This window comes from Hemitrygon akajei, chromosome 3 (genome assembly GCF_048418815.1).
Source record: "Hemitrygon akajei chromosome 3, sHemAka1.3, whole genome shotgun sequence".
NCBI lineage: Eukaryota > Metazoa > Chordata > Chondrichthyes > Myliobatiformes > Dasyatidae > Hemitrygon > Hemitrygon akajei.
The window spans coordinates 171583702-171611236 of record NC_133126.1 but is presented as its reverse complement, the minus strand read 5'-3'; the positions used below and the strand labels follow the sequence as shown (position 1 = coordinate 171611236).

The following is a 27535-nucleotide window of genomic DNA, read 5'->3' as shown; positions in this document are numbered from 1 at the left end:
CCAATTGGTTAAATTGATCCAATGGTGTTCACCAACTTATTCCTGGGACGAAAAGGCCGTTACATGAGGAAATCTGGAATCTAACCTCTGCATGCCCATTCAAGCAGAGATTTTCCTCTCTTGAGAGTGTCTTGGATCTTTGGAATTCTCTCCCCAAAGGGCTTAAGTCATTTCGGTTTGTCCAAGGCTGAGCGAGAGGGATACCTGGAGAGTCAAGATCTACGGAAACAGGCAGGAAAGTGGTGCTGATGCCATGGTCTGATCAGCTGTGATCTCATTAGTTACTGGACCATGGGATACTCCTGCTCTGCTCTCTAATGTTCCTAGGATACAAATGACTTTTCATTGTTAACTGCAATAAAATTACCAATACAACAGAACAATCTTGATCCATGAAAAATTAATGTTCTCAAAAGAAAACATGTCAGAGATTTAAAATACAGCAATATAGGTAATTGTTTTGACATTTCCTGTATATCTCTATAATCTTTCTTCCATGGCCATTGTGGTAAGATGGAGGCATGCTCGATCGCAGTCGGTGCATGAAAGCGGCGTGCAGTCTAACAACAATTGACCTTCTTAAACACGAGAATATCTGCAGATGCTGGAGATCCAAGCAACACACACACAAGATGCTGGAGGAACTCAGCAGGCCAGGCAGCCTCTATGGAAAAGAGTAAACAGTCGATGTTTTGGGCTGAGACCTTTCATCAGGACTGGAAAAAAAGATAAGTCAGAGCTAGAAGGTGGGGGGGAGGGGAGGAGGAAGTACAAGGAAATGGGTGCAACTGGGAGGGGCAGTGGTGAAGTAGAGAGCTGGGAAGTTGAAGAGTGAAAGAGATAAAGGACTGGAGAGGGGAAATCTAATCGGTGAGGATATGAGAAAAAAGGGAAGGGAGGAGCACCAGGAGGAGGTGATGAGCAGGTAAGGAGCTAAGGTGAGAGAGGGAAAAGGGAATAGGGAATGGGTGAAGGGGGGTGGTAATTAGCAGAAGTTTGAGAAATCAATGTTCATGCCATCCGGTTGGAGGTTACCCAGACAGATTATAAAGTGTTGCTCCTCCAACCTGAGTGTGGCCTCATCGTGACAGTAGAAGAGGCCGTGGGCTCACATGTTGGAATGGGAATGGGAAGTGGAATTAAGATGGCTGGCCAATGGGAGATCCCGCTTCTTCTGGAGGACAGAGCGTAGGTGCTCGGCGAAGCAGTCTCCCAATCTATGTTGGGTCCCACCAATACACAGGATACAGTAGGTGACCCCCAACAGACTCACAGGTGAAGTGTCGCCTTACCTGATGTCGGGGCAGGTGTGGCACTTGTTCCACTTGCAAGGATAAGTACCAGGAGGGAGAACTAGTGGGGTGGGGGGGAGGGACGAATGGACCAGGGAGCCGTGAAGGCAGAAATCTCTGCCGAAAGCGGAGAGTGGGGGGAGGAGGGAAAGATGTGCTTGGTGGTGGGATCCCCTTGAAGATGACAGAAGTTGCGGAGAACTATGTGCTGGACACTGATCTTCTTAGTCATTTTTCTTGTGATTATGAGACCCTATTGGACATTGTTAATGTGGAATACTGCAAGTCTGATTCACTGATTTATTGGTGAACAGCAGGGGCAGACTCAGGGTCCTGCACTATAGTTTTTGTGCGACTGTATTTTTACTGATACTTTATACGTACTCGTTATCTTCCATGTGTCCTATGCTGTGTCCTATGTGACTGTTAGTCCTGTGTTTTGCACCTTGACACCTGGAAAAATGTTGTTTCATTTGGCCGTATTCATTGGTATTCATGTGTGGTTGAATCACAATTAAACTTGAACTTGATTTTTCTCTTTCACAATTTTTGTTTTATTTTTAATATAGTGTTTAAATCTTATTGTTTTTCTGCTTCACGTCCCTGATTCGGATCTGGGTTCAGTAAGGACATTCTTCACTCCAGCAGGTCAAAGAGCTTTTCTGTTCTTGGCCAGCTCGCAAGTGTCACATATGCTCTGGAGACTGCTACAATGAGAAAAAAACGACGTTGAGTCATAAGACATTCCTGCTCTGAAATCTGCTGAGGATACCTCAGAGAATATATATCAACGAGGTGAACACATCGTGCCATTGCTTTTTTACTGAATGTGAAACCCGGCATAAATCTCAAACGTCTGAGTCAGCATTAATTTCCTCAGTGTCTGTATTTCCGGAAAAAATCATCTATTTTACAGTACCTGACCCTGCCACAGCGCCCGAGTCATAATCATAGAGTCACACAGCAGAGACTCAGGTCCAACAGCTGAACTGGTCTGACCAGGCAATCGTCAGACTGCACTTGAAATATGGTGAGCACTTTTAGGTCCCTGTCTGTACAAATTAATTAAGCATTATGTATTTTAATATGCCTTTATTCAATGACAGCAACATGTTAAAGACACAATGATTCGGTGAGCATCCCACCAAGAGAAATACGCATTTTATTTATTTATTCACTTAGAGGATGTGAGCATCGCCAGCTAAGCCAGCATTTATTGCCCATCCCTAGTTGCCCTTGAGAAGGTGGTGATGAGCTGCCTTCTTGATCCGTTGCAGTCCCTGAGGTGTAGGTACACCCACAGTGCTGTTAGGGAGGGAATTCCATGATTTTGACCCAGTGACAATGAAGAAACGGCGATATGTTTCCAAGTCAGGATGGTGAGTGACTTGGAGGGGGATTTCCAAGTGGTGGTGTTCTCGTCCTTCTAGATGGTCGTGGTTGTGGGTCTGGAAGGTGCAGCCTTAGGAACTTTGGTGCGTTGTTGTAGTGCATCTTGGAGATAGTACACACTGCTGCAACTGTTCATCAATGGTGGAGGAATTGGATGCTTGTGGAAGGGGTACCAATCAAGTGGGCTACCTTGTACTGGATGGTGTCAAGCTTCTTGAGTGTTGATGGAGCTGCACTCATCCAGGCGAGTGGTGAATATTCCATTACACTCCTGACCTGAGCCCTGTAGATGGTGGACAAGCTTTGGGGTCAGGAGGTGAGTTACACAGGATTCCTAGCCTTTGACCTGCTCTGGTAGCCACTGTGTTTATATGGCTAGACCAGTTCAGTTTGTTGTCAATGGTAACCCCCAGGATATTGATAGTAGGGAATTCAGTGATGGTGATTCCACTGAATTTCAAGGGACCATAGTTAGAACCTCTCTTGGTGGAGATGATCATTGCCTGGCACTTGTGTGGCTCGAATGTTACTTGCCACTTGTCAGCCCAAGCCTGGATATTGTCCAGGTCCTGCTCCGTTTGGGTATGAGCTGCTTCACTACCTGAGGAGTCACAAATGGTGCAGAACATTGTGCAGTCATCTGCGAACATCCTCACTTCTGAACTTATGACTGAAGGAAGATCATTGATGAAGCAGTCAAAGATGGTTGGTTCTAGGACACTTCCCTGAGGAGCTCCTGCAGTGATGTCCTGAGGATGAGATGATTGACCTCCAACCATCACAACCATCGTCCTTTGAGTAAAGGGATGACAATGTCATTGTTACCAGAGCTGGTCTATTACTATGCTATGTTAGACCATAAAACCAAATGACATAGGAGCAGAATTTGGCCATTCAGCCCATCGAGTCTGCTAACCATTCCATCATGGCTAATCCCATTTCCCACTCAATCCCATACACCTGCCTTCTCACCATATCCTTTGTTGCCATAACCAATCAGGAAACTATCATCTTTCACCTTAAATATACCCACGGACTTGGCCTCCACCGCAATCTGTGGCATAGATTCACTACTCACTGGCTAAAGGATTCCTCCTTACCTCTGTTCTAAAGGGCCGTCCCTCAATTTTGAGGCTGTGCCCGTTAGTTCTGGATACCCCCACACCATAGGAAACATTCTCTCCACATTCACCCTATCTAGTCCTTTCAACATTCAATAGGTGTCAATGAGATCCCCCTGCATTCTTCTAAGTTCCAGTGAGTACAGGCCAATAGCTGCCAACCTTCCCACCCACCTCATATGTTAACCCCTTCATTCCTGGAATCATCTCATGAACATACTCTGGACTCTTTCCAATGAGAACACATTCTTTCTGAGATATGCAACTCCACGTGCAGCCTGACTAGTGTCTTATAAACCCTCAGCATTATCTCCTTGCTTTTTTATTCTATTCCCCTTGAAATAAATGTCAACATTGCATTCTTTACCACAGACGCAACCTGTAAATTAACTTTCTGGGAGTCTTGCACGAGGTCCCTCTGCACCTCTGATGTTTGAACCTTCTCCCCATTTAGATAATAGTCTGCACTATTGTTCCTTTTACCAAAATGCACTACCATACATTTCCCAACACTGTATTCCATCTGCCACTTTTTTGCCCATTCTTCCAACTTGTCTAAGTCCTACTGCAATCACATTGTTTCCTCAGCACTGCCTACTCCTCCACCTATCCACGTATCATCTGCAAACTTTGCGACAAAGCCATCAATTAACAATGTGAAAAGTAGCAGTCCTGACACTGACCGCTGAGGAACACCATTAGCCACTGGCAGACAACCAGAACAGACCCCTTTTATTCCCACAAACTGCATCTTGCCTGTCAGACATTCCTCTATCCATTCCAGTATCTTCCCTGTAACACCATAGGATTTTATCTTGTTAAGCAGCTTCACGTGTGGCACCTTATCAAATGCCTTCTGAAATTCCAAGTAAATGACATCCACTGCCTCTCCTTTGTCCACCCTGCTTGTTATTTCCTCAAAGAACTCTTAATAGGTTTTTCAGGCAAGATTTCCCTTTACAGAAGCCATACTGACTTTGACTTATTTTATCATTAGTCTCCAAGTACCCTGAAACCTCATTCTTAATAATAGACTCCAACACTTTCCTAACCTCTGAGGTTAGGCTAACTGGCCTATAATTTCCTTTCTTTTGCCTTCCTCCCTTCTTAAAGAGTGGAGTGACATTTGCAATCTTCCAGTCCTCTGGGACCATGCCAAGATCAAGTGATTCTTGAAAGATCATGACCAATGCATCCGTTATCTCTTCAGCAACCTCTTTCAGAACTCTGGGATGTAGTCCATCTGGTCCAGGTGACTTATCCACCTTAAGACTTTTGAGCTTGCCGAGCACGTTTTCCTTTGTAATAACAGTGGCACTCACTCCTGCTCCCTGACACTCACGGACCTCTGGCAACTGCTAATGTCTTCTACATTGAAGACAGATGCAAAGTACCCATTAAGTTCATCAGCCATTTCTTTGTTCCCCATTACTACCTCACCAGCATCATTTTCAAGTGGTCCAATATCAACTCTCACCACCCTTTTACTCTTTATATAACTGAAAATCTTTTGGCATCCTGCTTGATATCATTGGCTAGTTTGCCCGCATATTTCATCTTTTCCCTTCTTATAGCTTTTTTTGGTTATCTTTCATCAGATTTTTAAAGCTTCCCAATCATCCAACTTCTCACTCACTTCTGCTACCTTATAAGCCCTTTCCATGGCTTTTATGCAGTCCTTAACTTCCCTTGTCAGCCACAGTTGCCTACCCCTGCCATTTGAGAACTTCTGTGGGACATATCCATCCTGCGCCTTGTGAACCATTCCAAGAAACTTCAGCCTCTCTGCTCTGCCGTTATCCCTGACAGTATCCTCCTCCAATCCACCTGGACAAACTCCTCTCTCTTACTTCTGTAATTCTCTTTATACCATTGCGATACTGATACATGTGACTTATGCTTCTCCCTCTCAAATTGTAGCATGAATTCAATCATATTATGATCACTGCCTCCTAAGGATCCCTTTACATTAAGCTCCCTAATAAAATCTGGGTTATTACACAACACCCAGTCTAAGACAGCCTTTCCCCGAGTAGGCCCAAGCACAAGCTGCTCTAAAAAGCCAACTCGTAGGCATTCAAAAGCCCTTGCTTGCAATACAACACCAACCTGATTTTCCCGATCCCCTTGCACATTGAAGTTCCCTGTCACAATTGTAACATTACCCTTATTACATGCCTTTTGCAGCTCCCTTTGCAATCTCAACCCCACATCTTGGCTACAATTTGGAGGCCTATATACGATTCCTGTAATGGTTTTTAACCCTTGCAGTTGCTTAACTCCACTCACAAAGATTCAATATTCTCTGAACCTATGTTACCTCTTTCTAAAGGTGTAATTCCCTCTCTTACCAACAAATCCACACCACCATCTCTGTCTTCCTGCCTGTCCTTTCGATACAAGTTATATCTTTTGATGTAAGCTCCCAATTATGGCCTTCTTTCATCCACAACTCAGTGATGCCCACAATGTCATACCAACAAATCTTTAATTGCGCCATGAGTTCATCCACCTTATTCCGAAATCTAAGCTCATTTAAATATAGCACTTTCTATTCTGCATTTTCTGTCCTTTTGACTTTTGCCTCTGTGGTACAATTTAACTCCTTGCTCTGTAAAATTTGGACCCAGTCTTTGACTTGTCCTTCCTTACATTCATGTTACTTCCATCGTCTACTTGTAAACCTGCTGGCTCATCCTTGGCTCTATCACACTCGTTCCCATCCCACTGCCATAAATTTTTAAACCACTCCCAAAAGCTCTAGTAAACCTGCCCACAAAAATATTGGTTCCGCCTTGGATTCAAGTGCAACCCATCCTTTTTGTATAGTCACACCTGCCCTGGAAGAGGTCCCAATTATCCAAAAAATCGGAATCCCTACCCCCCGCTTCAATTCTTCAGCCACACATTTATCTGCCACCTCAGTCTATTCCTACCCTCATTGCCGTGTGGCACAGGCAGTAATCCTGAGATTTCTACCCTTGAGGTGCTGTTTCTCAGCTTCCTTCTTAACTCCCTGTATTCAGGCCCTCTCCCCTTTTACCTATGTCGCTGGTACCAAAATGTACCACGAGTTCTGGCTGCTCGCCCTCCCCTTTCAGGATGTTGTGGACGCATCCAGAAACATTGCGGACCCTGGCACCTGGGAGGCAAACTGCCATCCGTGTTTCCTTTTTGCATCCACAGAATCGCCTACTGTCCCCCCAACTATAGAACGAACATTGTCGGAAATAGAATACATGTTGCCGAATGAATGTGAGGTTGCACTTGCAGGCTGACCCCAGCATATCTCTGTTTTGTTGGTTGCTACCGTAAACAACGCATTTCACAGTATGCTTCAATGCACTTGTGATACATAAATCTGAACCTGAATTTGATACGTGGTATCGGATGATTCTGTTAGAAACCTCTAAGTAGTTTTTGAGAAGTCTTATGTTGGTGTTTATTTACCCACAGTAATTTTAAATGTCAAAAGGAAAATAGTTCACTAGGTGTGGTGAACTACATATACCTGTCTGGACACGCCCCCTGATGACTGCTCCTGTGGCTCCTCCCACAGATCCCTGTATAAAGGTGATGGAGGTCTGAGCCCGGCCTCTCAGTCTCCAGGATGTAGTATGGTGGTCACTCACTGCTCGTTCCTTCTTCCAATCAATAAAAGCCGATACCTCGCTTTTACATCTCAGAGTGAGTTATTGATGGCACATCACTAGGTTTGTCCTGATTCTTTGGAGAATTCCACACACTGTACCTTCAAACTTCTCCTTCAGATTTTAGCATCCAGCAGGACATGATCATTAATTAAATGTGTGTAAACATTGTTTCAACACATTTTTAGACTTGTTTTATTTAATGAGTTTGAACTTTGGAATGACTTTACCCTCTGTTGTCAGAAGACTTCCTTCGATCCTTCTTAAGACTATATTATCATTTGACAGACAGACAGACAGACATACTTTATTGAGGGAAATTGGGTTTCGTTACAGTTGCACCAACCAAGAATAGTGAAGAAATATTGCAATATAAAACCATAAATAATTAAATAATAATAAGTTAATCATGCCAAGTGGAAATAAGTCCAGGACCAGCCTATTGGCTCAGGGTGTTTGACACTCCAAGGGAGGTGTTGTAAAATTTGATGGCTACAGGTAGGAATGACTTCCTATGACACTCAGTGTTACATCTCGGTGGAATGAGTCTCTGGCTGAATGTACTCCTGTGCCTAACCAATACATTATGGAGTGGATGGACAGCATCCTCTTTTCAGACACCACCGTCAGAGAGTCCCGTTCCACCCCCACAACATCACTGGCCTTACGAATGAGTTTGTTGATTCTGTTGGTGTCTGCTACCCTCAGCCTGCTGCCCCAGCGCACAACAGCAAACATGATAGCACTGGCCACCACAGCCTCGTAGAACATCCTCAGCATCGTCCGGCAGATGTTAAAGGACCTCAGTCTCCTCAGGAAATAGAGACGGCTCTGACCCTTCTTGTAGACAGACTCAGTGTTCTTTGAACAGTCCAGTTTATTGTCCATTCATATCCCCAGGTATTTGTAATCCTCCACTATGTCCACACTGACCCCTTGGATGGAAACAAGGGTCACCGGTGCCTTAGCCCTCCTCAGGTCCACCACCAGCTCCTTAGTCTTTTTCACATTAATCTGCAGATGATTCTGCTCGCACCATGTGACAAAGTTTCCCACCGTAGCCCTGTACTCAGCCTCATCTCCCTTGCTGATGCAACTCAGCCTCATCTCCCTTGCTGATAAGGCTTGAGTATTAGTGACTGCAGTTCCTTCAGCTTGTCATAGCCAGGGAGGGAGTAATGAGGATGAGCTCCCATTCCCTATTATCTACTCCCAATTGCATGCATCTCAAATAGCCTGTCACAATCTAGTCCAACTCCTGGCCATGTGTGACTTAGCCACTGACAGGAGAAGGGGCAAAAGCGAATTATTGGTACCAGTCGCTCCAGGCAGATGGGGCTTGTCAGCTGTGATTTGCAGTTCTTCTCGGAGAAGGAAACCTCTGATCTCAAATCTCCGCTGCCTTGCGGCTCTGCCCACACATGGGGAAAGCTTCAGGGGTAAATCCCGAGGAAAAATCCGGAGCTGGAGTCCCTATTTAGTTCGACTGAGTGGCAACTTCTGCAATACAGCTTGTGCCAGGCTGTGTCGGTCTCTGCTGATCCTTCGGATTTATCATCTGCGTGGAGAGGGGGACCCTGGGGCATGAGCAACAGCTTGCTCTCCATGTCATTGCCCTGGCTTGCATATAACGTAGACAGCTAGGGCACAACATCCATGGTTAACCCTGAACAATGAAGGGCCTCAGGTGACTGCAGGCAGCACATTTCCACAGTACTCCACAATAGAGATGATTATCCTAATTCTCCCATTGTTCTCCAGTGCCTGTTCCTGTTCTACCAAGGACCTTGATTCATGTTCTACATTTATCACTAATGAGGATGAGCTTAGTAATAGATCTCAGTGGAAATGTGGCACTGTGACCTAGTTGTTCGATAATGAGTGATTATGACACACTTCTGCAGTTATGTTGTCTCTGATAGTCTCTTTGTCTCTGATAGTCTCTTTGGTAATGGTGATTGTGATGCAGTATTCGGGTGTGGTGCAACTCCCTGAATGCCAGTGGGGGAAGAACAAAAATAGCATTCCTACCATTACCTGGCCTCGAATGGCAGAACTGTCAGCAGCAGTGGAAAATGGAGGACAAAAAGTGCTGGCGAATCTCGATGCGCAGGAACCTGCTTGCTTGTTTTACCACCTGCATGTTGCTGGGATGTAGTGGCTTGTTTTTCGCTTTCCCGTAAGAAACTCTGAGATTGAATTGTACGATGTGGGTAGGACTAACCCAAACATTGGTCAGCTGCCTATGATAACATGAAGTTTGAGTTTAAACGAAATTGCGTTTGTAGTAGGGCAGCATGTCGTCAAAGCTGTCGGTGCGGAGCTGGGAACAGGCATCGAGTTCGAATTTATAAAGGGCAGTCATGGTATTTCATATACAGAAGGAAGTGCTAATATTCTGCCCTATAAGCGTGAGAGAAGTTGTGGACAGGGTGTCAAATGAACTCACCTATGAAAGAAGAACATTCCCTGCTACTGATCTATCTGGTCGGCCAAAGGCAGATTTGAGGAGACACATTTGCATTCAAGTTTTCCACAGACGTCAATCCCTCCGCGGACAGAAGGTGTGCAAATTCCCAGTGTAAAATGTACAAACGTGCCCAGTATATTTTTTTGAGGAAATGATGTCTTCACTGTGACAGATAATAACTGCAGCATGTTTTGTCTGAGATGGTCATTTCCTTCCCAGCCATCCCTGACTGCAGACATTGACACAGTCCCATCTTGCATCCCGCAATTCACAACAAGATATTCAGTTGTGTGGCCCTACCCAGTGTAGTTTCTTCCCTAAATATCTGCAGAACTGCTTTTGCTTCTCAAACATCATGTTTTTCATCGAGCTTTGGCCATCTAGTTTGATTTATTTTTGCCTGTATGGTTCCATTGAAAATACTGTATGCCATTTAATGAAGCACATTGATAGGATTCCTTCAATGCAGGACCTCTATAGATCCAAGACTTTTATCCATCAGAGGCTCTACACGAACGTTGTAATACTGCTGGTCTGGTTTATATCGGGTCGTTCCAGGACATAGTGGTTGGCCTTCTCTTTGAATCATTGCAGAGGATGAGGTGATAATGCTTCCCATGTTGTAGATGAGTGAACATTAACATTCTGTCCTATTTTGATGAAATTGTGATAGCTATCCAGATGGTGCACAAGGGCCTGGAGCTAGAGGATACTCAGATTACAAATGATGGATCATGTGGAACTATTGCGTGTCAGGCATCAGCAGTTAGCATACCCTACATGTTCAATGTTCAAAGTAAATTTATTGTCAAAGTACATACATGTCACCATATACGTTCATTTTCAATAAATCCATAATAGAATCAATGAAATACCAGTGTGCAAAACACAAAAACTGTGCAAATAGAAAAAGGAAAAATAATAATAATAATAATAATAATAAATAAGTAAGCAATAAGCATTGATAAGATGAGATGTGGTTTCCTTGAAAGTGACCTCATTGGTTGTGGGAACATTTCAATGATGGGGCAAGTGAAGCTGCATGAAGTTATCCCCTTTGGTTCAGGAGCCTGATGATTGAGGTATAGTAACTATTCATGAACCTGGAGTCCTGAGGCTCCAATACCTTCTTCCTGAGCACGTCCTGGTGGTGAGAGTCCCTGACGATTGGTGTTGCTTTCCTGTGACAGTATTTCATGTAGATGTGCTCAGTGGTGGGGAGGGCCGTATCCATTAATTTTTGTAGGATTTTCCATTCATTGGTGTTTACATAGCAGGCCGTGATGCAGCCAGTCCATATATTCTGCATCACACATCTATTAAAGTTATTCAAAGTTGTGGGCAAGTACCATCTGTTCTTTTTCTACAGCAGTCCCTCATGATCACAGGTTATTTGTTTCCAGTTTATTGATTCTGAGATCAATGGGGCAATGACAGACTCTTCCAGGGATGGATTTTGAGGTGCTTCCTTCCTTCGCCTATAGCAGGCTTCGGTATGATCTCAGTGCATGGGTTCCAGGTTCTCATCAGCACCCCTAATACTTCAGTTTGTGCTGTCCTGGGTCAGTAGATCCCAGAAGTTAGTGGGGTTGTCTTTCTTCAATGAGGCTTTGAAAGCATAAACACATGAGATTCTGCAGATGCTGGAAATTCAGAGCAACACACACATGGAGCATGGGAGAAAGGGAGGGAGGAGAGGCACGGGAGGAGGTGGTGGGCAGGTGATGAGAAGAGAAAAGGTAAGAGGGGAGCCAGAATAGGGAATGGAGTAAGAGAGTAGGGGGAGGGGGAAAAATTACTAGAAGTTAGAAAAACTGATGTTCATCCTGTTAGTTTGGAGTCTACCCAGACAGTATATGAGAAGTTACTTCTTCATTCTGAGAGTGGCCTCATTGTGGACCAACATGCCAGAATGGCAAGAAGAATTAAAACACCCTTAGGTGTAGAGGAGATGTCAGGGGTAAGTTTTTTACCTAGAGAGTGGTGAGTGTGTGGAATGGGCTGCCAGCGACGGTGGTGGAGGCGGAAACAATAGGGTCTTTTAAGAGGCTCCTAAATGGATACATGGAGCTTAGAAAAATAGAGGGCTATGGGTAACCCTGAGTAGTTCTAAGGTAAGGACATGTTCGGCACAGCTTTGTGGGCCAAAGGGCCTGTATTGTGCTGTAGGTTTTCTCTGTTTCTACCCTTGGATTTTTCCCTCTGTCTGCTTGATCCTATGTTCCCATGACAGAGGTTGGAATAGAATGCCTGTTTCAGGACTCTAGTCGCCAGCATATGAATGATAATATATATTAAAGTTTGAGATCTAGTTTTGTGGGAACTTTGAAAGCATCTGCTATTGAATGCTGTGTGTCTTGGAGATTTTTCACATCATTGCTGCCGATTGCGGATGTGACTGGGGAGAGAGGAGCTGATGAATGAACTAGAGAGATGCAGCTGCAGATACTTCAAACTGCAGCCATGGTGCACAAAAATAGTAATTTTATTATATTTTACATCAAGATACAGTGTAAAACAGGCCTTTTCTGCCTGACGTGCTGCACTGCCAGGCAACCCATCTATTTACCCCTAGCCTTTTCACAGGACAATTTACAATGACTAATTAACCTACTAACCAGTACTTCTTTGGACAGTGGAAGGAAACTGGAGCACCTGGAGGAAGTTCATTCAGTCATGGGGAGAATGTACTTAGAGAGGCCCCAGAAGTGAACTCTGAACCCCGATGCCCTGAGCAGTAATAGCATTGTGCTAACCATGGTGTTTTTGCTAGGGCATACGATATAGGGACATGTGACTCCAGGCAAGTTTGTGAGTGATGTTCTGCTTCTTGAATAACTCCTCTCATCCCTGCGAATTCTGAAAATTTCATCATCCTTCTAAATGCAATGTTGTCGTCAAGCACCTTCACTCCATCTGCGATAAAAGACAGAATTTCTGAGTGGCCACCTTTTTCAATTCAACTTCACATTCCCATTCATACTTGGCATTCTCTATTAACACAAAAATAATAATAATAACTATATTATTTATTATATAATTATATTTATTAACATTAATTAGGTCCTTATATATCATATAATATTCCTTGTGGTAATATAAGACCAGGTGGTTAACACAAAAAAAATCAAAAAAACACAATAAAAGACCAACAAATTTAAAACAATAAATGTAGAAAATGCCAGAAGAAACCAGAAGCAATCCAACACATTACAGGATCCTGCAGCAGTTTAACTCAATCTGATTACTTACACAGGCACAATCAAGTGGCAAACTTTATTCACCAAAATCTTGCTTTAAGATACAAACTCACAAAATACTCCACACCTTTCTATAAATGCAAGCCTGATCCACTTTTAGAATCAAAGTGCTACAATCAATCCATTACTACAGATAGGACAAACTATAATAACTATCCAGATATAATATTATAGGATAAACAAACAAGAACAACTTACTTATTAGATATAACCATTCCAAATGCACATAACATACAAAAATCAATAAGTGAAAAATTTCAGGAATACACTGAATTAAAAGAGGAAATTGAAAATCTATGAAACATGAACAGAGTATAGATTGTCCTATTGGTAATATCTACAACTGATATCATCCCAAAGTCACTTTGCAATAGCATTAAACAATTAACCCTACGCAGCAATATTTATATAAATCTGCAGAAAGCCACAATACTAAACACCACTAGAATAGTCCGAAAGTTAGATAGATAGATAGATAGATAGATAGATAGATAGATAGATAGATAGATAGATAGATAGATAGATAGATAGATAGATACTTTATTCATCCCCATGGGGAAATTCAACATTTTTTCCAATGTCCCATACACTTGTTGTAGCAAAAACTCATTACATACAATACTTAACTCAGTAATAATATGATATGCATCTAAATCACTAACTCAAAAAGCATTAATAATAGCTTTAAAAAAAGTTCTTAAGTCCTGGCAGTTGAATTGTAAAGCCTAATGGCATTGGGGAGTATTGACCTCTTCATCCTGTCTGAGGAGCATTGCATCGACAGTAACCTGTCGCTGAAACTGCTTCTCTGTCTCTGGATGGTGCTATGTAGAGGATGTTCAGGGTTTTCCATAATTGACCGTAGCCTACTCAGCGCCCTTCGCTCAGCTACCGATGTTAAACTCTCCAGTACTTTGCCCACGACAGAGCCCGCCTTCCTTATCAGCTTATTAAGACGTGAGGCGTCCTTCTTCTTAATGCTTCCTCCCCAACACGCCACCACAAAGAAGAGGGCGCTCTCAACAACTGACCTATAGAACATCTTCAGCATCTCACTGCAGACATTGAATGACGCCAACCTTCTAAGGAAGTACAGTCGACTCTGTGCCTTCCTGCACAAGGCATCTGTGTTGGCAGTCCAGTCTAGCTTCTCGTCCAACTGTACTCCCAGATACTTGTAGGTCTTAACCTGCTCCACACATTCTCCATTAATGATCACTGGCTCCATATGAGGCCTAGATCTCCTAAAGTCCACCACCATCTCCTTGGTCTTGGTGACATTGAGACGCAGGTAGTTTGAGTTGCACCATATCACAAAGTCCTGTATCAGTTTCCTATACTCCTCCTCCTGTCCATTCCTGACACACCCCACTATGGCCGTGTCATCAGCGAACTTCTGCACATGGCAGGACTCCGAGTTATATTGGAAGTCAGATGTGTACAGGGTGAACAGGACCGGAGAGAGTACGGTTCCCTGTGGCGCTCCTGTGCTGCTGACCACTGTGTCAGACCTACAGTCTCCCAACCGCACATACTGAGGTCTATCTGTCAAGTAGTCCACTATCCAATCCACCATGTGAGAGTCTACTCCCATCTCCGTTAGTTTGTGCTTTAAGATCTTGGGCTGGATGGTGTTAAAGGCACTAGAGAAGTCAAGGAATGTAATCCTCACAGCACAACTGACCCCATCTAGGTGAGAGAGTGATTTGTGCAGCAAATACGTGATAGCATCCTCCACTCCCACCTTCTCCTTATACGCAAACTGAAGCGGATCCCGGGCGTGCCTGGTTTGTGGCCTCAGATTCTGTATTATCAGCCGCTCCATGGTCTTCATCACGTGCGACGTCAAGGCAACAGGTCTGAAGTCATTCAACTCCTTTGGTTGTGGTTTCTTCGGTACCGGGACAATACAAGATGTTTTCCACTGTCTGGGTACTCTTCTCTGATCTAGACTCATGTTGAAGATGCGCTGTAGTGGTTCTCCCAGTTCAGTCGCACAGGCCCTCAGTAATCGTGGGGAAACTCCATCCGGTCCAGCCGCCTTGCTGGTACAGATCTTCCTCAGTTGACCTTCCACCTGTGCAGCCGTAAACCTGGGCGTGGGCCAGGTCTCCTGTGAGTGGCTATTTTCCTGTGAGGGAAGTAAGCCTGGTGTGGAGTTCTGCAGTGAGGGTGAGATTGTGCTGTCGAACCTATTGAAGAAGTTGTTCAGCTGGTTCGCTTTCTCCACATCTCCACTTATGTTTGCCCCCTGCTTTGCACCACATCCGGTGATGATCTTCATCCCATCCCACACCTCTTTCATGCTTTTTTCCTGCAGCTTTTGTTCTAACTTTCTCCTATACTGCTCCTTTGCCCCCCTTATCTGTACTCTGAGTTCCTTCTGAACTCTTTTAAGCTCCAACCGATCACCATCTTTAAAGGCCCTCTTCTTCTGGTTTAGGAGGCCTTTGATGTGACTAGTGATCCAGGGCTTATTATTGGGATAGCAGCGAACAGTTCTAACAGGAACAACCGCATCCACACAAAAATTAATATAGTCCGTTGTGCATTCAGTGACCTCCTCAACGCCCCCACAGAGACCCCCTTGCAGTACATCCCAGTTAGTAGTACCGAAGCAATCTCTCAGGGCCTGTTCAGCTTCAGGAGTCCACTTTCTAAAAGAGCGTGTGGTAGTGGGATGCCTCATCACAATTGATTTATATCTTGACTGTAACAAAACCAGGTTGTGATCAGCTTTCCCCAATGAAGGCAGTGGGGATGCACTATATGCATCCTGTACGTTTGCATACAGCAGGTCAATAGTCCTGTTACCCCTGGTGTAACAATCCACGTACTGGGAGAAAGCAGGTAGTGTCTTGTCCAAAGTCACATGGTTGAAGTCCCCTGTAATTAACACCAGTGCCTCAGGGTGTTGTGTCTGAAGCTTAGCAACGGCGGAGCTTCCTCAAAATTGAAAAAAGTTTATACTTGGCTGTGTCCATATCTCAGGTTTTACCAGCTTGAGTAGAGAAAAAGCACAAATACAACAATAATAATAATCACAATAACCTTATTTATCGAGCACTTTTCATACAGATGATGTAGTTCAAAGTGTTTTACAATGGGATAAAAGTACAAATATGAAAATAAAATAAAGAAATAAACATGAAAATAAAAGACAGAAGATGTTAGTTAAAAGGAAGGTTAAATAAATAGATTTTGAGCTGGCATTTAAAAGAGCTACCTGAGTCTACATCCCTTATAATTTTAGGTATTGAATTCCACAGTTTAGGAGTGTAGTTCACAAAAGCTGACCTGGCAACTATTTTTTGGAGGGAGATAGTTTAAATTTAAGAGACCGGCAAAAGAAGACATGAATTCAGCTGCATAGAGTTTGCATTTGAGAGTCCATTAATATGAATATTGAAATCAGCAGCGATGAGAAGTCTGACATATGATAGAGGATAGGAGTTCTGGGAATTCCAAGAGAAAAGACATTGGATTTAGGAGGGTGACAAATAGTAATGCAGAGGACAGGATCCATACCACAATTTCAAACATATGTACCTCAAAACTTGAAAAATTGTTGACAGGCAGCAGACTACCCCTCAAATGCTTTTAGAACATGGTGGCAAGCCTACAACCTGGTCCAATATGCCTTGGTATGCCAACACTGTCATAGTCAGGGGGACACAGTTCAGATAAATGGCTGTATTCATTTGGCTTTAACCAGGTCTCAGTCAGAATCATAAAATTAGGATCTGTAGAGGCAATAAAGTCATTAAAGATAGAAGTCTAAAGGGATCTCACATTTAGAAGAGCCAGCTTAAACAGAGCAGCTAGGAGTGCTGGAACAAGGGACTTCGATTTTAAGAGAAGAAGGTTATTTCTGTATTACCTTTAATAGAGTAGTGCAGTCTGGGGGCCCTTCGATTTACAATGGTCTGCATAGGATGGGCAACATTTAAAGAATTGCTGGAAGGTGAGGAGGAAGTAGTTGAGGCTCATATTCCATCTGTGCAGCCTCCAACTGATGACGTGAACATCAATTTTTCGAACTTCTGGTATTTACTTCTCCCCTCCCTCTCTGTTTTTCCATTCCCCGTTCTAGTTCCCCTCTCACCCCTTCTCTTTCCCTCGTCATCTTCCTCAGGTGCCCCTCCTCCTTTCCTGTCTCCCATGGACCTCTGTACTCTCCTATCAGATTCCTTCTTCTTCAGCCATTCAGCTCTTCCATCTATAGCTCCGAGCTTCTTCTTACATCCACTCATCTTCCCCCTCACCTGTTCTCACCTCTCACCTGGCAGCTTCAATTCCTTCCCCCACCTTCTTATTCTGTCTTCTTCCCCCTTCCTTTCCAGTCCTGATGAAGGGCCTCAGCCCGAATCTGTGTCCCCATCCATTGATGTACCTCACTTGTTGATTTCTTCTGGTATTTTGTGTGTATTTTACAAGATTTCCAGCATTTTGTGTTGATGTTGTTGTTGGAGCTTTGTTGTATTCTGTTTAGGGACGGAAAGTAAGTGTTTCAGAGACTTTTACCCACTTGGTGTCCTAGTTCAGTTATTAGTTAGTTTGATTGGTCCAATTAAACCAATGCTCAGTTTTCACCCAGAGTTTGCTAATGGCGTGAAAAAGGAGATCCAATGAGGATTAGTAGGATATAATCATTCCAAACTAAAAAAAGCCCATTCATTATCTGGGACTTAATTATTGCCCACAGTAATGTGACAAAATCTTAAACACATAGTATATAGCTAGGGTGCCTAAGACTTTTGCACAGTACTGTAGTAATTTTATGCATTGCACTGTACTGCTGCCGCAAAAAAAAAACAAATTTCATGACGTATGTGAGTGATGATAAACCTGATTCTGATACAGGTCTCTATTGTGGACCGGGATGGGAAGGGGACAGGGAGAGGAGAATCCTGTTTGGGAAAGGGGGAGAAAGAGTGGAAGGAATGAAAAGCATCAGAGAGACATTCTGTAATGATCAATAAACCAATTGTTTGGAATTAAATGACCTTGCCTGGTGTCTCAATGCTGGGTGTGTCTGCACCCGTGTTACTCTGCCCCTAGTACTCCTTCTCGGCCACCTGTCCTATAACCGTTCACCCTCGCTATTCCAGCTTCATTTTCTCCCACCAGATTTACAAACTTTCTCTCTGCTCCGTGTTGATAAATACAGTCTTAGGCTCCTAGCTATATTTTTGCATAGTATTGTATGTTCTGAATGCTGCAATAAATGGTCCTACTGCTGACATTATACTTGAGGACAAGTCATTGTTGGAGAAACTAACAGGCCAAAGACTTCATTGAGGAACATTACAATATTGCCCTGACCAAGAGGTGACTGGATTTTAAAAAGTCAGAGAAACTTGTGTTCAAGACAGTGTTGATGTGCAGAGGGATCTTGGGGCCCATGTCCATAGCTCCAAGAAATTGACTACACAGGTTGATAGAGTAGAAAGTAAGATACTTGGCATGCTTGCCTTTATTAGTCAAGAAAATGAGTTCAAGAATCTGGAAGACACATCGCAGCTTTATAAAACTCTAGTTAGGACTCATCAGGAATATTGCATTCAGTTTTGGTTGCCCCATTATGGGAAGGATGTTAAGGCTTTGGACATGGTGCAGAAGAGGTTTTCAAAGATGCTGCCAGGATTAGAGGACGTGTGTTTTAAGGAGAGGTCAGATAAACGCGGGTTGTTATCTCTGGAGTGGCTGAGGCTGACGAGAGATCTGATAGAGGTTTATAAGATTATAAGCATAGATAGAGTAGACAGCCAGTATCTTTTTCTCAGGGTTAAAATGTCTAATACATAGAACATAAAGTAGTACAGCACAGTACAGGCCCTTCGGCCCACAATGTTGTGCTGACCCTTAAACCCTGCCTCCCATAATAGAACATAGAACATACCAGAGGCATGATTTAAGATGAGAGTTGGAAGTTCAAAGGAGATATGCAGAGCAAGCTTTTTTACACAACAGAGTAGTTTGTGAGTGCCTGGGAAATGCTGCCTGGGATGGTGGTGCAAACAAATACGGTCGAGGCATTCAAAGGCTCTTAGATAGGCACATGGATGTACAGGAGATGGAAGAAAATGGACATTGTGTAGGGAAAAAAGGTAACTTTATCTGGATATTTTATTAGTCCAACACAACATTGTGGGCCAAAAGACCTGTTCCAATGTGGTACTGTTCTACCTTCTATGTTCTAGGTTCTATTTCTATTTGCATTAGGTATCACACCAAATGCTAGATCTTCCATTGGCTTTAATCATATGTGGAATCTTTGATACAATACTTGGTCAAATACTTCCTGTATTGTCAACGGTTACTCCTCTTTCCAGCACCATTTTGCTCATACATTCATTGCTAATCAGGGTGTGACAAGATCAGAAGAAAATAGTTGTGACAGAACTGAAATTGAACTGGAAAGGACACCAGTGAGCAGTCGTCACTTAATGGTATCATCAAGAGCTCTTCAAATTCTTTCACTGGTAACTAAGAGTATGGAGTAATAATTGTCAGACTTGCATGCTGGCAATATTACACTTGGCTATCTCTTACTCTCAGTGAAATGAACCTGTCCAACTTGTGACAAGTGGGGTCATCCACAATGCCAGTCCAGAAATAAGTGAAGAGAAACAAGTGAGAAAGAAAAAGACGCTATCGATTGAAGTTACGAGAATGATTGCTTAGTTTTTGAGTACTGCTAATGAAAATTATTCTTTCTGAACAGAATAGCAACATTGGCCAGCAGGTAACTGGCTGGTTATTCAGATAACACACACAAAATGCTGGTGAAACGCAGCAGGCCAGGCAGCATCTATATGAAGAAGTACAGTCGACGTTTCGGGCTGAGACCCTTTGTCAGGACTAACTGAAAGGAGAGATACTAAGAGATTTGAAAGTAGTGGGGGGGGGGAATCTGAAATGATAGGAGAAATTTAAAAGTGGATAAATCTCCGGGTCCTGACCGGATATTCCCCAGGACCTTGAGGGAAGTTTGTGTAGAGATAGCAGGAGCTCTGACGGAGATCTTTCAGATGTCATTAGAAACAGGGATTGTGCCGGAGGATTGGCGTATTGCTCATGTGGTTCCATTGTTTAAAAAGGGTTCTAGAAGTAAGCCTGGCAATTATAGACCTGTCAGTTTGACATCAGTGGTGGGTAAATTAATGGAAAGTATTCTTAGAGATAGTATTTATAATTATCTGGATAGACAGGATCTGATTAGGAGTAGCCAGCATGGATTTGTGCGTGGAAGGTCATGTTTGACAAACCTTATTGAATTTTTTGAAGTAGTTACGAGGAATGTTGACGAGGGTAAGGCAGTGGATGTAGTCTATATGGACTTCAGCAAGGCCTTTGACAAAGTTCCACATGGAAGGTTAGTTAAGAAGGTTCAGTCGTTAGGTATTAATGCTGGAGTAATAAAATGGATTCAACAGTGGCTAGATGGGAGATGCCAGAGAGTAGTGGTGGATAATTGTTTATCGGGATGGAGGCCGGTGACTAGCGGGGTGCCTCAGGGATCTGTTTTGGGCCCAATGTTGTTTGTAATATACATAAATGATCTGGATGATGGGGTGGTAAATTGGATTAGTAAGTATGCTGATGATACTAAGGTAGGAGGTGTTGTGGATAATGAGGTGGGTTTTCAAAGCTTGCAGGGAGATTTATGCCAGTTAGAAGAATGGGCTGAACGTTGGCAGATGGAGTTTAATGCTGAGAAGTGTGAGGTTCTACATTTTGGCAGGAATAATCCAAATAGAACATACAGGGTAAATGGTAGGGCATTGAGGAATGCAGTGGAACAGAGAGATCTAGGAATAACAGTGCATAGTTCCCTGAAGGTGGAGTCTCATGTAGATAGGGTGGTGAAGAAGGCTTTTGGAACGCTGGCCTTTATAAATCAGAGCATTGAGTACAGAAGTTGGGATGTAATGTTAAAATTGTACAAGGCATTGGTAAGGCCAAATTTGGAATATTGTGTACAGTTCTGGTCACCGAATTATAGGAAAGATATCAATAAATTAGAGAGAGTGCAGAGACGATTTACTAGGATGTTACCAGGGTTTCAGCACTTAAGTTACAGAGAAAGGTTGAACAAGTTAGGTCTCTATTCATTGGAGCGTAGAAGGTTGAGGGGGGATTTGATCGAGGTATTTAAAATGTTGAGAGGGATAGATAGAGTTGACGTGAATAGGCTGTTTCCATTGAGAGTAGGGGAGATTCAAACGAGAGGACATGATTTGAGAGTTAGGGGGCAAAAGTTTAAGGGAAACACGAGGGGGTATTTCTTTACTCAGAGAGTGATAGCTGTGTGGAATGAGCTTCCTGTAGAAGTAGTAGAGGCCAGATCAGTTGTGTCATTTAAGGTAAAATTGGATAGGTATATGGATAGGAAAGGAGTGGAGGGTTATGGGCTGAGTGCGGGTAGGTGGGACTAGGTGAGATTAAGAGTTTGGCACGGACTAGGAGGGCCGGAATGGCCTGTTTCCGTGCTGTGATTGTTATATGATTATATGATTATAAGACAGGAGGGGGAGGGATGAAGCTAAGAGCTGGAGTGGTGATTGGCAAAAGGGATACAGAGCTGGAGAAGGGAAAGAATCATGGGACAGGAGGCCTAGGGAGAAAGAAGGGGGGAGGGGAGCACCAGAGGGAGATGGAGAACAGGCAAGGATTGATTGTGGGAGGGGAAGAGAGAGGAAAAAAAGGAGAGGAAAAAAAGGGGAAATAATAAATAGATAGATAGATAGATAGATAAAGGATGGGGTAAGAAGGGGAGGAGGGGCATTAACGGAAGTTTGAAAAAACCAATGTTCATGCCATCAGGTTGGAGGCTACCCAGACGGAGTATAAGGTGTTGTTCCTCCAACCTGAGTGTGGCTTCATCTTGACAGTAGAGGAGGCCATGGATAGACATATCAGAATAGGACGTGGAATTAAAATGTGTGGCCACTGGGAGATCCTGCTTTCTCTGGTGGACAGAGCATAGGTGTTCAGCGAAACGGTCTCCCAGTCTGCGTCAGACCTTCCAGGTGAGGCGACACTTCACCTGTGAGTCGACTAGTGTGATATATTGCGTCCGGTGCTCCCGGTGCGGCCTCTATATATTGATGAGACGTCGACAGTGCTTCTTCCTATAGATGCTGCCCGGCCTGTTGCGTTTCACCAGCATTTTGTGTGTTGCTTGAATTTCCAGCATCTGCAGATTTCCTCATGTTTGGTTATTCAGATGTACATTTAGACACTATCTTTTCAACCCCAGATTTTTAATTGTTTTTTTAAATAATTGTATCTCTTTTTCAAGTTGTGCTTTCTTGGCGGTTGAAGTTTCCCTGTTCCCCCCAATCGTGGCTGGAGTTTTGTTCGCATTTTGCTTTGCAAGTTTTATTATGACCAGTTTAATGGATCCTGGAATTCTACAACAAGGTAACAGATTTTTTTCACAAACATGAATGAACCTCTCTAACTTTGTTCATTGGAATGAGATTATTTTCTAAATCCAGTTGTTAAAATAAGTGGTCTCAAAACTTCTCCCATAGCTACACATCACAAGATGTACGCACTCTAACTATAGGCTTTAACAGTAGATTACAGGGGGACATGTATTCCACCAGAATTCAATGTCAGGAATGTTTATTTTCAGATGAGGTTTGCCTGTTGCTTGTAAAATGTACTTTGGGAGACTGGTAGATGATGTAAGCAATAAAGGCTGTTTTCCAGGAATATTTAAGGATTAGTTCTGGTTCTAGCTATTGATTCACTCCTTTTGCATGGCTCTGGCTGTCATTTGTCAGCAAAAGAGATGTTTGTCTGCCTTACTTTGCTTTCTGTAATTGCCTAGATGATGCACTGCCTGCAGGAATGGTAATATTTTAAGCTGTTTTGCGTAAAGGCCTTACTGAGAGCACCAGAGCACTGTGCATCATTTCATTATCGTCCATTGTACTTTTTTCTGTCTCGGTCTCTAAGAGATCAATATTAATTTTAGTTCACCATTTCCATATCTACTTTGCCATATCTAATCTGTTCAGGCCTTTTAACATTCTGAATGTTTCTATGAGATCCTCCCTCATTTTCCTGAACTCCAGGGAATACAGCCCAAGAGCTGCCAGATATTCCTCATACGGTAACCATTTCATTCCTGGAATCATTATCGTGAATCTTCTCTGAACCCTCTCCAATATCGGTATATCCTTTCTAAAATAAGGAGCCCAAAACTGCACACAATACTCCAAGTGTGGTCTCATAAGTACCTTATAGAGCCTCAACATCAGATCCCTGCTCTTATATTCTATACATTTAGAAATGAATGCCAACATTGCATTCCCCTTCTTCACAACTGACTCAACCTGGAGGTTAAAATTTAGGGTATCTTGCACAAGGACCCCCAAGTCCTTTTGCATCTCTGCATTTTGAATTCTCTCCCTGTCTAAATAATAGTCTGCCCGTTTATTTCTTCCACCAAAGTGCATGACCATACACTTTCCAACATTGTATTTCATTTGCCGCTTCTTTGCCCATTCCCCTAAACTATCTAAGTCTCTCTGCAGGCTCTCTGTTTCCTCAACACTACCCACTCTCCCACCTATCTTTGTATCATCGGCAAATCTAGCCACAAATCCATTAATACAGTAGTCCAAATCATTGACATACACCGTAAAAAGCAACGATCCCAACACCAACCTTTGTGGAATTCCACTGGTAACCAGCAACCAGCCAGAATAGGATCCCTTTATTCCCACTCTCTGTTTTCTGCCGATCAGCCAATGCTCCACCCACGCTAGTAACTGTAATTCCGTGGGCTCTTATCTTGCTAAGCAGCCTCATGTGTGGCATCTTGTCAAAGGTCTTCTGAAAATCCAAGTACTCCATGTCTACTGCATCTCCTTTGTCTACCCTGCTTGTAATTTCCTCAAAGAATTGCAGTAGGTTTGTCAGGCAGGATTTTCCTTTCAGGAAACCATGCTGGCTTTGGCCTATCTTGTCATGTGCCTCCACGTACTCCATAATCTCATCCCTAACAATCGATTCCAACAACTTCCCAACCATTGAAGTCAGGCTAACAGGTCTATAGGTTCATTTCAACTGCCTCCCACCCTTCTTAAATAGCAGTGTAACATTTGCAATTTTCCAGTCATCTAGTACAATGCCAGAATCTATTGATTCTTGAAAGATCATTGTTAATGCCTCCACAGTCTCTCCAGCTACTTCCTTCAGAACCCGAAGGTGCATTCCATCAGGTCCAGGAGATTTATCCACCTCAGACCATTAAGCTTCCTAAGCACCTTCTCAGTCGTAATTTTCACTGCACAAACTTCACTTCCCCTGACACTCTTGAATGTCCAGTATACTACAGACGCCCTCCACTGTGAAGACTAATGGAAAATATGCATTAAGTTCCTCTGCAATCTCTGCATCTCTCATTACAGTATCTCCAGGGTCATTTTGTATTGGTCCTCTATCTACCCTCAACTCTCTTTTACCCTTTTATATATACATAAAAAAGCTTTTAGTATCTTCTTTAATATTAGTCGCCAGCTTCCTCTCATAATTCATCTTTTCCTTCCGAATAACTCTGTGTAAAAACCTTGCCCCACATCTTGCCTTTAAACTTCCCCTCGTCTAACCTTAAAATCATGTCCTCTGGTGTTTGACAATTTTACCCCGGGGAAAAGATTCTGAATATCTACTCCATCTATGCCTCTCTCCATTTTAAAAACTTCTACCCAGTCTCTCATCAGCCTCCAGTTCTCTAGTGGATCGACCCAAGTTTGTCCAGCCTCTCATTCTAGCTCATAGGCTGACGTCCAGGCAGCAACCTGGTGAACATCTCCTGCACCTTCTCCACAATCTCTCCATCCTTCCTGTAATGACATGACCAGAACCACATGCAATAGTCCAAGTGCAGTCCGACTGAAATTTTCTCTAATTTCCTTCGTCTTACACTCGTCACCTCTACCAGTGAAGGCAGGCATTCTTTACCGCCTTATCCACTTGTGTAGCCACTTTGATCTCCTCCGTACTTCAATGCTATTAAAGGGTCTGTCATTAACAGTGTACTTTCCCCTTTCGTTAGATCTTCCAAAGTGCATCAACTCATACTTGCCTGGATTGCATTCCATCTGGCACGTATCTGCTCTCATCTGTGTCTGATCCATATACCACAGTATTCTTTGATAGTGATTTACACTGTTCACATCTAATCATCAGCAAACTGACTAATCCACCCAGCTCGTTTTTATCCAAATCATTGATATATATCACAAACACAGAGGTCCCAGCACTGACTCTTGTGGAACACCACTGATTATGGACAACCGGCAGAATGCCAGAATAACAGCCTTCCACCACTACTCACCGTTTTCTATTGGCAAGCCAAGTTCTGAATCCATATGCCGTACACTCTTTAAGGTGAGGATTAGTTCTCCCTTTATTCAATGCATTTTTAACTTCTGAATCAGCTTACCATGGGGGATCTTATTACCGGTAAATGCCTTACTGAAGAAATAATGAATGAGATCATGAAAAGGCAACGTAACTTCATTGGACGCGATTAAGAAAGAGGAGTTAGAATGCACGGTAATTATGGGAAAGATTGAAGGGAAGAAAGCAAGAGGAAGGCAAAGACAAATGATGATGGAGACAGAGAACTGGAAATGAATACCAATGAATTGATCCACTTGACCCGAAACAGGAGTGTGTGGGCCATGGCAGTCAAAGCTCAGACTGGGCATGACACCTGATGATGATGATGACGATGATGATGATGATGATGATGATGATGATGACTGAAGTCCATGCAGATGACATCCAGCACCCTTTGTTACTTCCTCAAACAACACTATCAAATTTGTAAGGCATGATCTTAAGCCACACTGACTGTCCCAAAGCAGTGCTTGCTTTTCCAAAAGTGTATTAATCCAATAGTTATCCTGCACGTCTGTGAGGCTCACCGCCTATAATTATCATCAATGACGTTGTCCATTTGGAAACCAATGTTAACAGGATCTTTCTAGCCTACTGTAGGTTCCTCTCCTGCTGTACAGAACCCCATGCTTTACCCCAGACCTGAACAGGCAACATGCTCTCCAGGACTCGTGTTCATAGCTACAGAGAACAGTCTCTGAGTCTCAAACTATGGTGTCCCTGCTTCCACTCTATTCCTTTTTCTTCTGCCAGTTTAAATGATCCCCTTACCAAGGTACAGTGGCCATTTGTTCTCATATTCTCTTCAGTCTGCTTTCGGCCACACAGGACCCTGCTACCTTTGGGACAAGTGGGTCCTGCAGAGCTGCTTTCTGGGTCCTGACCTTGAAACATGACCGCTCATAGTCACAGTCTCATTCCTTTTTGATCTGTACCGACTGTATTTAATCCAAGTGTTATAAAGGGCTCCTGTATACAGAAACTTCCAGCTCAGCAATGTCTGAATCTCTGACTCCGGCTCATTAACTCTAAGCCACAAATTCTTTGAACTGCAGATGTGGTTGGCATGGATACCAATGTTTTTCTATTTGCTTGCATAATCTGCAGCTGTAATACTTCACCTTCTGTGCTGTGCCCAAATCAGAATACTTATTTAATTCAACCAGTTTATTTCATTCTGTAAAGGCTGTTTACAAAGGTCCAGACTCTATGGATACTGAGCTAAAAATATGCTGTTCTGCAGGTTGGAGTAGAAACTTTATATTCCCACATGCCAATTCTATTATCTACCCTGGCTAATTAACTCTCTCCCTAGCTGGTTACTGAATTACCTGAGAGACGAAAACTGCTTGCTTTCCACATGCTTACCACTCCAATTTGGAACTACTAAGTTTTGAAGTATTAACTATTAACCTAAAGTAAACTAATCAATTTTTAAAGTGAAAACATACCCTCTTACCTCAGAAAGAGACAATGTTATAAGCAAGGTTATAACAAAGTCAATTGATTTACAAACACATAGGTTGTACCTACAGAGGAGCCTTTTGCTGAACGGTTCAGCTGCTCATTGACAAAAGCTGTATCTTTCAGAAGTGCATCGTGACTTTGCGTGTGCTAGTAACAGTAATAAAGAAAGCTCATGGGTGTCTCAGTCAGCACTCCCTATTCTAGTAACACACACAAAATGAGGAAGGACCTCAGCAGGTCAGGCAGCATCAATGGATAGGAATAAAGAGTCAACATTTCAGACCGAGACATAAGACCATTAGATGTAGAAGCAGAATTAGGCCATTCGGCCCATTGAGTCTGCTCCTCCGTTTCATCATGGCTGATCCAATTTTCCTCTCTGCCCAAATCCCCTGCCTTCAGCCCGTATCCCTTCGTGCCCTGACCATTCAAGAATCTATCAACCTCTGCCTTA

The 27535-nt window shown here is 43.1% G+C and overlaps 1 protein-coding gene across 1 annotated transcript in view; it reads left to right on the top strand.

Annotated features, from left to right (window-relative positions):
* The first annotated feature begins 865 nt into the window (after positions 1–865).
* The window catches only part of LOC140725627 (palmitoyltransferase ZDHHC5-A-like), a 43029-nt gene continuing 16359 nt past the window's right edge, over positions 866–27535 (top strand). The window contains exons 1-2 of the mRNA XM_073041338.1: positions 866–925; positions 22493–22614. Coding sequence (XP_072897439.1) covers positions 879–925; positions 22493–22614 — 169 coding nt within the window. The 5' untranslated portion in view covers positions 866–878. The remainder of the gene's footprint in view (positions 926–22492; positions 22615–27535) is intronic.